Source organism: Varanus komodoensis, unplaced genomic scaffold (genome assembly GCF_004798865.1).
Source record: "Varanus komodoensis strain SLA01 unplaced genomic scaffold, ASM479886v1 scaffold1, whole genome shotgun sequence".
Lineage (NCBI taxonomy): Eukaryota > Metazoa > Chordata > Lepidosauria > Squamata > Varanidae > Varanus > Varanus komodoensis.
Genome location: NW_025335268.1, coordinates 28,225,427 through 28,236,783, shown reverse-complemented (window position 1 = coordinate 28,236,783; position 11,357 = coordinate 28,225,427). Strand labels below are relative to the sequence as shown.

General features: G+C 43.9%; 1 protein-coding gene across 1 annotated transcript in view; it reads right to left on the bottom strand.

Annotated features, from left to right (window-relative positions):
* Positions 1 to 240: 240 nt before the first annotated feature.
* The window catches only part of CAPN9 (calpain 9), a 35,363-nt gene continuing 24,246 nt past the window's right edge, over positions 241 to 11,357 (bottom strand). The window contains exons 13-21 of the mRNA XM_044420752.1: positions 11,234 to 11,270; positions 10,793 to 10,873; positions 8,229 to 8,286; positions 7,028 to 7,092; positions 4,877 to 4,945; positions 3,306 to 3,384; positions 3,100 to 3,216; positions 2,434 to 2,492; positions 241 to 395 (exon numbers count right to left, since the gene is read on the bottom strand). Of these exons, the coding sequence (XP_044276687.1) occupies positions 369 to 395; positions 2,434 to 2,492; positions 3,100 to 3,216; positions 3,306 to 3,384; positions 4,877 to 4,945; positions 7,028 to 7,092; positions 8,229 to 8,286; positions 10,793 to 10,873; positions 11,234 to 11,270 (592 nt within the window). The 3' untranslated portion in view covers positions 241 to 368. The remainder of the gene's footprint in view (positions 396 to 2,433; positions 2,493 to 3,099; positions 3,217 to 3,305; positions 3,385 to 4,876; positions 4,946 to 7,027; positions 7,093 to 8,228; positions 8,287 to 10,792; positions 10,874 to 11,233; positions 11,271 to 11,357) is intronic.

The window sequence follows — 11,357 nt, the reverse complement described above, 5'->3', positions numbered from 1 at the left end:
TCTCTTGGGAATGTCAGGAATGGTTCCATGTACTGGCTTCACAGGGTGGCTTGGAATGATGTGTGAATGCAGCCTCTGAGACAAGGCATCTGCTGAATGGAGTGGAAGTGGTATGCAGGGGAGAGGAACCCCCCCCCCCCCAAATACTGGCCAAAAGACCTTCTGCAAACAGAGGCCTTCCTCTCACACAAGACAGATTCTTGATCCAACTTGAAGCTTTAATGTATATTTGGGATTTAAAAACATGTATTCCTCCTAGTGTTAAAATCAGAGTAAATAAAAGGAAGAGTTTCAGTGACTTTGGAAAGGACTCCAAAATTGATTGGAGAGGCACCTTAAGGACTGGCTGAAATCCAGACTGGATATCTTCAGATGTTCATTGCCAAGTTGATAAACTAATAAAAGAGAGAAAGACCAAATGTTACTGCTGATAAGTCCAATTTGTCAGTATGCTTCTTGTATTGTAGCTTCTTCATATGTTACAGACTAAATTGGTGACTACCAATATGTGAACTGTCTGGTAGTGGGGGTGGGGGCATTATGATCACAATGTGTGCCTTGGTTTGGAGTAGGAAAATCAAGGAAGCACAAGTATAATGTTTGCCAGCAAAAAATTCAGCAGAACCATAGAAATACTGGACACAGATAGGAGCACAGCTGGGCCACCAACTGAAGCTGGTAGAAAGCACTCAATGCCACTGAGGTCACCTGAACCTCAAATGGCAAAGATGGCTCCAGGAGCACCCCCTAAGCAATGAACCTGCTCCTTCAAGGAGAGTGTAACCTAATCCAGAACAGGTTGAACACCCTCCATTTGGTAAGAAGAACCATGCATTAATAGCATCTCTGCCTTGTCTGGACTGAGCTTCAGTTTGTTGGCCCTCACCCATTCCCCTGCTGCAGTCTGGCACTGGCTTAGCACATCCACAGCCTCTCCTGATGGAGATGAAAAGGAGAAGCAGAGCATCAGCACACTGATGGCAGCATCCTCCAAAATTCTGGATGTCGCCACTCAGTGATTCCACGTAGATGTCCAATAGCACAGCAGGACAAAACTGACCTTCAAGGAACTACATGCTGGAGAATCCACAGGGCTGAATAATATTCTCCAAGCATCACCTTCTGGAACCACCCAACCAAGTAAGAGTGGAACCACTGCAATGCTGTGCCCCCCACTCCCAGCTCAGACCATTGCCTGAGAAGGAAACCATGGCTGATGGTACAGAAAGCCGCTGAGAAATGCAGGCGTATCAACAGGGTCACACTCCCCCTGTCTCTTTCCCAGCGCAGGTCATCTTTCAAGGCAGTGGAAGACATTTCCAAATCGGACCGATCCCATGTATCTCTCCGCAGTCTTGGCTTTTTAACAGATTGCACATCTGACCCTTCCCTCCCAGAGCTTGTCCTGGGTGCATGTGTGCGCATGAATGCCCACACAAGCATATATCAGTGCTGGTATGTTTCTCAAATGAGGGGCCATGTTTCAAAAGAACAAGCCCAGGCCAAGGTGGAATAAAAACCAAGAGCAGAAAGTCTCTTTTCACCTATCCACCACTGTAGCAGGGTGAGCTCAAGTGTCTCCACAGACATTACTTTAAATTAGCACTGCAGCTGTGTAAATTAGAAGGCATTCACACGGTTGGAATGGCTAAAGGGTTGATAGCCCACTCGATGCATTTTTTGCATGAAGGCTTCATAGTGACGACATCTTGCCACGCTTCCAGAAGGGGAAGCTCTGCTTATCATTTACTGCCTGCCTGCCATTAATGGCACCCCAATCTAGACCCTGGTCAGGAAGGCGGCATATTTATTGTGGCATCAGGCTTTTATAGGTTCCTTTATCTAGACGGTTACACAGAAGTCCTTGTTTAAAAGTGACTTGATTTCAGATCTGCAACTCCCATAAGATCAGGCTGCACTGATTTCCCCTAGCGTAGATCTTAACTCCTTGGCTAAGCAAAATACTTCTGACATTTTTTTCTGGTCTGAAAGAAATGCATCTTGCCATTCACTCTGGATTACACAATTGAAATAGATGTAGGTAACACATGGCTCTCCTGATGGTTTGGGCTATAACAGTATCATGGGCTATGACCATGATACTGGAGCTGATGAGAGCGGAAGTCACACATGGATGCAACCAGCTTACCAACCTTGACTTAAACAGTAAGGAGCATCGGTTTGGCCAGAACCTTTGTCAAGGACTCTGATTCCAGGACTCTAGGCCTAATGGAGATTTTTATTATGTAGAGGAGGCCCTTAAATTAGTTTCACTCACTTATGGAAGTAATAAACTGTGCCCTACAAATAGCCAAAGTGATAAAAGAGAACTGAAAAGTAAGACATCAGACTGAGACACCTATTCCCAAATATTGACTCCATACATAGCTTTTAGTTAAGTACAGATCTGTTTTGTGTTTTTAAAGCAATTACCTCGCTGATATTCAGGTTAATGAAGTCTCTGTTTTTTGCATTTAGTGCTTGGAACACTCCTAAAAGAACAATCAGAATGTTATATAGGTAGATACTACTTCAATGTCATTGGCACAAATATGATTCACATACAAATTGTGTTTCAGTAAACATCACAAACATGTAAATGTTAAGATTTAATGGTAAGAGTTTAGGAATTCCAGTGGGAAATGTCAGAAATGCTCGTGTCTTTGAGGCTTGCTTTTGACCAGTAAATGATAGTAATAAAGGTGAGATTTGGGCATGTACTGAAGGCACTATTTTGGCTTTAAAAGAGGGGTTTCATTGAGGCAGTGCCTCTGTCTGGTGAATGTCAAAATCTTCCGACTTTTCCCTCTTCAAATCTGAAGAAGGACAGCTCAAGCAAGCATGCCTCACCTTTCTGTCTCTGGCTTCCATGATTCCAAATATCACAGATGCTCAGTAAAGCAGGCAGCAGAGGCATAAGTATTCTACTGCCAACATGTCAGGGGTAAACCTGGCTATCTCAGATGGGCAAAATATTTTGTTAAACTGCTACAGAAGCACAAAGCAAGGCAGATGAGCATCACCAGAATCACCTGCTCATATGGGAGAATGAAAGGGCTATAAAAGAGAACTAATAAAGGCACCAGGGGAAATACTCACTGCTTGCATTTTCCAGGCGAATGAGGCTGTTTAGGAAGTCATCAAACTCTATCTGGTACTGATCATCAGAGTATCTAAGCACAATCAATTGCAGCAGGTAATTATTGAGCTGAAACCCTTAAAGAAAGAGAATAATTTGTTAACAATTTAATATGGCTACCAAGAGACCTCACCTGCCAAGGTTATCCCTCCAGAAAATCAGATACCTGCTGCTTTGAGAGCAAGACGGAGTTCATAAGAAGACATGGTGCCAGACTGATCAGAATCAAAGTGAAGGAAGATGCTCTAAATCACAAAGGAAAGGAAGGAAGAATGCAAGCAGGTCAGCAAATAGTAAACATACATACATTGTAGTGAAAGCATTAAACTGAGATGCTCTCACTTTGTAGATAACTTTTCTCAAAAGGGTTGGTTTCAGAAAATTGTGGAAAGAACTTAGAACCACTTTGTACTGAATGAATCCTGGATAAGAAAATGTGGTATTACTAATTTCAATCATTTATCTTGGTGCAGTTCTCACTAAAGCAAGTAGGAGTTTTTCAGCTGTACAAGGAACCTCTTTGTTGTGTCCTGGGAACCATGAAGCCAATTTGTACATGATTCTGGGCTTGCTAGTAAACAGACGTTCAACTGGGAGCCACCGCCAGTCTCATCTTGGTGAGCGTATAATTCATGCCTTTCTTTTTGCTCATTGATCCATTGTTACATGTAGACATGTAAGGCAGATGTTCCCATGATTGCTGACCATTGTTGAGTGGGGATGATGGGAAATGGAGTCCACATCTGGAGGACTCCAGGTTGGAGGCAGCTGATCTAAAGCATTATGTTAAAATGCAACGTAACAGGTGAATCAGTTCGTGGAAATAACAGTCTAAGGACAGGGATCCTTGGAAGACAGAAGGTATATAAATATAAAACACAGGCAAAAGGGGGTGGGGAAGGATCTGTGCACAGAAAACTCTTTCTGACTAGTATGCAGATTCCAATAAGGCACTTAAACAATCACTGATTCTCTTACTTTCCACAAATCCTGTTGTGTAAGCAGCCCTTACTGCTAGTGCAATACTTGCGCCAACCTGCCTCCTTCCAGAAATGAGTGCTTCCCATTATTTGGAGGCTTCCTCTAGGAAGGGCTAAATCCCCCTTGCAGGGCTATAGGGTCACACGTGTGCAATGGAATTGTCGGGTCACCTGCTTGCAGAAGGGAAATGTGGTGGTGGAAGGGAACTGACAAGGGTGTAAAGACCCAGATGGATTCTGCCTGCAATGTGCAAACGGATCGGCTCAGGGGTGGCTTGATTGTTTCAGAAGGATATCCAAATGCTCCCTTATATTTGGCTCTCTTTTGCCTGTGCTTTCTGACAGGCCATTTCAGATTCCATTTTTTGATAATTGCAACAGTGGATAAGAATCAGAAGCAAGCCATGAAAACTGAGTCACACATCAAGAAGCATAAATCAGCAGTTTCTTGTCTGTCCCAACAGCAATGTACTATGCTCAATATTTATTTTTCTTGGCCTTGTTCTAAGGAACATTTCTGACAGACATTATCTCAAAAACCGTTTTTAATAATCTAGTAAAAATGCAGTTAATGTTTCTAGTAAACTATTGCAGTTTGTTGCACAGAAAACAAAGAGTATTTCTTAGAAACAACATGTTTTTTTGAGAATATGCACATTAAATCAAACTGTTCTGGGTCTTAAAATACTTCTTTCTAGTTGCTTCTAAAATACCTAAGAAAAGAATTTATAAAACAGAAGATTGCATATTAACTTACAATCCAGTTCTTCAGTTTGTCCCAGAAAATTTTGAACTCGTTGAATTCCAGTTTTCCATTTCCACTGGACTGATGTAGTCCGTATTAAAGAAAACAATGCTGGTTGTATAAGAAAAATAGAAATATAGAAACATAGAAACAGAGTGTGTCAGAAGGGGTCTCCGGGGCCATCTAGTCTGACCCCTGGCTCCAACCGGCTCCGCTCATGACATGCCTACTATGTCCATGCCCAGCCTATCTTTGAACACCCTCACTGATGGGGCGCCTCAACACTAAGAAGCCACGGCCAGCCTAAATTTCATGTCACAAAGTGATTAATTTTTCACTTGGTGTAACTAACCTGCTGTTTGTTTATTGCCTTGTATGCTGCCCCAGAGTCTTCCGGATTGAGTGAACAGCATCCTTCTGTTGCAGCCTTCATCAGGCTTGCTGTGCCACCCTGCTCTGAACAGGTCCCTGCTGTAGCACAGCTGAAACATGTTGCCAGAAGGAAAGGTTCACCGAATCATAGAACAGCAGAGCTGGAAGGGGCCAAGAAGGCCAGCAGGTCCAACACCCTGCAGGTGCAGGACTCTAATTTATATCGTCCCACTCAGGGTGTGATGCTGGAATTTTTGTGCCATGGCATGGCAACACGCAGGCCAAAAGCAGAGGTGTCAGCAACTCCCCCCCCCCCGCCCACCCCTCTCTCAGCTGGGGCTTGCATTCAGCCATCCTTCCACCAGTGAAATGGAGAACACTGGCAGAATGGGACTTTCCCAAGCTCTCCTTCATCCTGCAGGTTCTCCTTGCATCTTCCACATTTTCCCTGAAGGCCCCTCCAGTCCTTTAGAGCTGATTTTGATGGCACACCCATGTGTGTGTGTGTGTGTGTGTGTGTGTGGTGGGGGGAAGGCTTCAGGGAGGAGGAGAAGTCCCACTCCATCCAGCATATCTACTACACTGAGGTTATGCCAAAGTGGGATCCAATCCGATGTTTTACATCACGTGATATGTTGTCATTGTGTTGGTTGCTTTAAGGCCCTCACAAAGTGGACCATTCATTTATGTAATTTATGAGTCCTTCCCTATAGCTGAAGAAACAATGCAGTCATAGAGTCATAAAATGGTCGAGCTGGAAGGGGGCATGAAGGTCCGACCCCCTGCTGTTGCAGGACACCTATTTACACCATCTCACTGAGATGGCCATCCAGTCAATGAAGATATGCAAGCCCCTTATTTTCTTTGTCATGAACAATTAAACTAACTGCCCATCCTAGTTGGAAACACAACTAGACAACTGAAATGTGATTATGTTTGCTATATCTGTATTCACAAATGGGTGTATCCTAATGTCTCCAGCTGCTAGCAAAACTTGCATGGATTACTTGCCCCACTGCAGCTCCCACAAATCTGCTCCAAAAAAGACTGGGAGAAATATGAAGAGGAACAGGTTGCAGGGGGAAGGGACAGAATGAGAAGTTCTGCTGGCCAAATTGAAGTCTGCTTGTGCAGCTTTGGATGGAACCCATTGCCTCTAAGCTGCTTGAAGATGTTTCCACAGCTAGTCTGCCAATGGTTCTTGAGTTTTGTTGCATTTGTATTTTATTCCCCCCTCCATGAAAGCTGAAAAGTGCTTATAACATTAGCGGTATGCCCTGAGTAGTCTTCCTCCAAAGCGTACGGGCAGGTATCTCAATTTCATTTGCAGAGTGGAACATTTCAATTTTACCACCTTCATGTCTGTTGTGTGTAGATTTTCTATGCATTTTTTCAAATAGATGCATGAACTTACAAACGAATAGACACATGCTTCCATTCTCTAAAGTGCATGCATTTGTATGCACTTTAGAAGCACATGTGGAGGTTTCATATGTTTCAAATGTGCACATATTGTTGCATGCATTTTTTCTTTCTTTCATGGTACATAGTACAACTCTAGAAATATGCAGATTTTTGACCAATCATTGCATCCATTTCCATGTTCAGTTCTGAGAATTTAAAAAAAAATGTTTCAAAGCACATGAAGGCAGGGTTAATTTCTCATCCATCCCTCATTTAACACCAGTCCCTTCTTTCGCTGTTGAGAAATCGAAGTCTTGTAGAGACAATCCTGCAAGTTTATGTAACTTCCATGCAAAAAAATTCTCACTCATGTACTTCAAAGGATACATCCATTAGGGAAATTATATTTCTGCATGAATGAATACTGATTTTCTTGAATTTGATGTTGTTTGCTGCAAGAGAATCATTATCAAAATGAATTTACTGTACCCATCACCAAAACTGGTGGATTTCCATTTCAGATTTTGTTATTATGCAGATTAGAATGGAACAAATGAATAAGAGAGCCAGTGTGGTGTAGTGGTTAAGAGCATGGGACTGGGACTCGGACGATCTGGGTTCTAGTCCCTGCTCAGCCATGGAGCCAACTGGGTGACTTTGGGCCAGTCACAGACTCTCAGTCCAACCTACCTCACAGGGTTGTTGTGGGGATCACATGGAGGAGGAGATGTAAGCTGCCTTGAGCCCTTTGCAGGAAAAAGGCAGGATATAAATCGAAAAATAAAAAATAAATAAGCTAGTGATGGTTTGGCATTGGCTTTTCTACATGAGGCATTTTTCATGCTCATGATATGAAAGATCCTCCTGTTTTGCTTCTGTTTTTTCAGAGCACTTTGTAGGGTTTATTTCAGTCCAGGGAAAATGGGGCATTATTTCAGAAAACACTGTTTCTGTTTGTGTACTTGAGCTATTCTGCTATAGCACTGCTCCATCCAGAGGCTATGAGGCAGAACAGCAGGAAAGGAAAGGCTTTGAATGCAGAGCTCAGATCTCAATTCTGCAGCAAAGCTTGTGCGCTTAAGGAGGGAGACAGCAGAGGCGGGCAGCCTGCCTGAAGCACGGAGAGAGGAGCAAGACTCATTTCATTTGCTAAACTGGGACAGGATTATAATTCTGCTTAAATCCAAGCACTTTTGATTCATATGTCTGTGCACATGATTTGCCCCTGTCATTATAATATGGCAGGGGCACACATCCTGAAAGCCACGTCAAGTACACGCTGGGGATGCCGGGGGGCAGAAGAACTCACCCCCCCCTTTGCGAGGATTGCTGGGTGTAGGAGGAGGCTAAAGGCACATCTCTCCCCCTGCCATCCTGACTCCAGTGCTATTACCACCATTTATAGTGGCCATGAGGCAAGCAAGGAAGTTCCTCAAACCTCCTTCTCCATTTCTGTGAATACCATCAAAGCTTTTGCAGGGGCAGCAGCGGTTCTTCAGCTGCTGTTGGCGATCTTTATGGCAGGGAGGGGAGAGAAGAAATCAGTTGTCAATGGGGCAAGAGGGAATATGGCTTTTATGGCACTTACTTTTTTTCAGCACAGCATTCAGAATATATTGAAGCTCCTCAGCACTGATCTCCATGTCCTAGAGTTGAAGACATGAAGGTAGCTTTCATGTTTGCGGACTCAGAACACATGGAGTTTATTTCTGAAATGCATATATTTCTTTCAACTCTTTGCACCCCACCCTTCCAATTTTAATTTTAATCAAGGCAATGAATAATCAGCAGACGCCTGAAATATATTGCAGAAAAGTCAATGAAACAAAGTCAACATGAACAAAACTGTGGCAAAAAGTCAGCTCTGAGCTTGGAGCATGATACCCTCTTCTCCACGCAAATCTAAAGCCTTAGTAAAATGGGCCCCACACAATTTCTTAAACTGAAAGAAAGAGGAGCAGAGATGAGGTTTCTTAAAGAGACTGTTCGACAGAAGCAGCGCAGTCTTGCACCAACCAGCTTCGTCTCCTGAACAGAGTGGGCCTAGAGCAAAGCCCTTGATGGTCTTGGCGGGCAGTGGGACTCAGACTCTGATACGTGTCGGTCTCAAGCCAAGAAGCCTTTCAGCGCTCAATAGCAGCACTCTGACCTGGGCCCGAGAGCCCACTGCATACAGCGCCCGTGGTGCAGTGCTGGCTGTCTACCTTTCCATCGACCCACGTCTGGCAACAGGCAGCTGGGGGCTTCCTCAATAACTGCCAGGCCTGAATAGCCTCCAAGGGCAGACCCACATACAGTGCATCACTGCAGTCAGGCCTTGTGACTGTCGGCGTGGATAACTTTGTAAAGAACCTTACTGTCTAGACGGGGTGCAGTCATTGTATGAGATGTAATTGACAGCAGTTTATCTGACTACAACAACACCTGTTTATTACACAGGAAGGTAACTATTCCAACACTACACTATCTGACATTAATGAACAAGTAAATTCTCAGCTCCGAAGGCCCCTGGCTTCCAATGGGCATTAACGTTCGTCTTGTCTGCATTCAGATTCAATTTATGGGCCCTCATCCATCACCTTGTGCACGCCAGGCATTCACTCAGGGCTGACCGTCTGGATAATATTTTAATACTTAGCAGCACGGGCATTAACAATAATCATAAGAATAACAGAAATGCTAATGTTGGCACTGACGCTCCCAAACTCAACGTTCAAGATCAGGGGTGGGACCCACCAGCCCACCAGCTTCTTCCTAGGCCTCTCAGTCTGGACAGGCTCTCGCTGACGTTAGAGCACATGCCCAGAGTCCTCTGTGATAGGCTTAGACACACCGGGATTCCCTCTCGCTGGAGACCTTCAGTGTTTGTCAGACACCAAGTGAAGTGGCAAAAATGTGGCAACGCTGCCCATGGGGGGGCCCTCTGAAGAGTCTAGGCACCAGCAAACGCATAGCCTTGCCAACCACTTGGAGCTATCTTTTCTTTTCTTTTCTTTTCTTTTCTTTTCTTTTCTTTTCTTTTCTTTTATAACTTTTCTTTTATAACTTTTCTTTTATAACTTCTTTTATATCGTTTATATTTTTATTTATTTTATATTATTAATTTTAATTTTATATTGTTATTTCTGTATTGTATTTTATTGTGTTGTAAGCCGCCCCAAGGCTTCGGCAAGGGGCAGCATAGAAATGTTCTAATAATAATAATAATACAGCAGGGCTTGGATATTATACACAAACTGGCTTTATTATTCTTTTCTATTCCTACATGCAATCAGCTTGTAATAAGGTTTAACCTCCAGATGTTCATATCCAGCCGATGGGTTGGATACATGCTCCGGACACAAGAGTCTCTCTGATGATGAAATGAATGGTTCTGCCAACTTTAACCATGCTAATCCCACGTCGGGGTGAGAGAAGGGGTGCCTGGCTTCAGAGACTGTACTCGCCACCGTTTAGAGGTTATACATACTATCTCCCTCCAGCAACAATCGCTGTACATTGCATTACAGGCACGGGTCATGGATTGGAGGTGCTTAGCATGTTTTCCCTTATGAGGATTGGAGCAAAGAGGTGATACAGGCACGAGAGCCTGCTCTGGAACATGGCAGCTGAGTGGCATAGGATGCTACACCGCGCCAAGCTAGGGACTGGAGCATCTAGTGCTCTGCTGTTTGCAATGGGGTGGGCTGCTTGTGGTCAGTCCACCAGCTGTTTTTGGGCCTAAAATTCCCATCATCCCTCACCATTGGTTATTCTGGTGGATAGTTTCAGAGAGGGGCCTTTCCCAGTCTTAATGGAAGGTTCCAGGGATTGGACCTGTGGCCCTTTGCAGTCTGTGCCATCACAGGAGCTTCAGCTGAAGCGGTTTGTCATGCCACCTGAATTTGGGCAGTGTGGCTTGTTTGGGGGGAAACAGCCCCCAGATTGCCCATGGCCTGCTGCCCAGAAATTCGAATGTTGCTTTCCCACCAAACAAACCACACTGCCCAGGTGTAGGCAACGTGACAAGCCACACCCAGGCATGCCATGAAGCAAATGGCAGCGGGTGATGGTGGAACCAGGGTGCTCCCTGCCACTAAGCTGTAGCCTCACCAGTCATCCTGGGTTCTCCCGGGACTGGACTTTCTTTCCACATCATTTGAAAGTTGTTACCTGTCCTGCAATCTGTTTGAACAATGCCCGGAACTGCTTCTCCTCTTCTGTTTCTTGTTGAGGCGATGTTGGTTCAGGAAGCTAAAACAATCCAAAGATTATTAATGGAGAAAGAGAAGCAATATCTTAATATTTTCCCTTGAGGAACGCCAATTTAGTTGCAGCTTAGAAAAGACACATGCTGTTAATATTCTGTTTGACAGATTCAGGCATTCTCTGCACTTTGTAATGCATAAACTCAGATGAAATAAAATTGGCCTGACTAAACTTAGTACAAAAATAATGAGCTGACTTAGTCATGCTTAGAGCAGACCAATTTTAACAATGCTTGAGTCACAACTTACTTGAGTCTCATTTATCTCAATGGGCCTAAGACTAATCTTATGTACTTGGTAATGCATATTTGCTGATTTGTCCAATTGTTTAATATTGGTGACATACCTCTGGCAGATCAATATTGACATTTCCATCCACCTCCCTATGAGAAAGAAACAGTATATATGTAAGATACAACTTTCCATGTAATTCCAAGTCCCTGTAGCTCAATTAGATACCATTCCAGTAA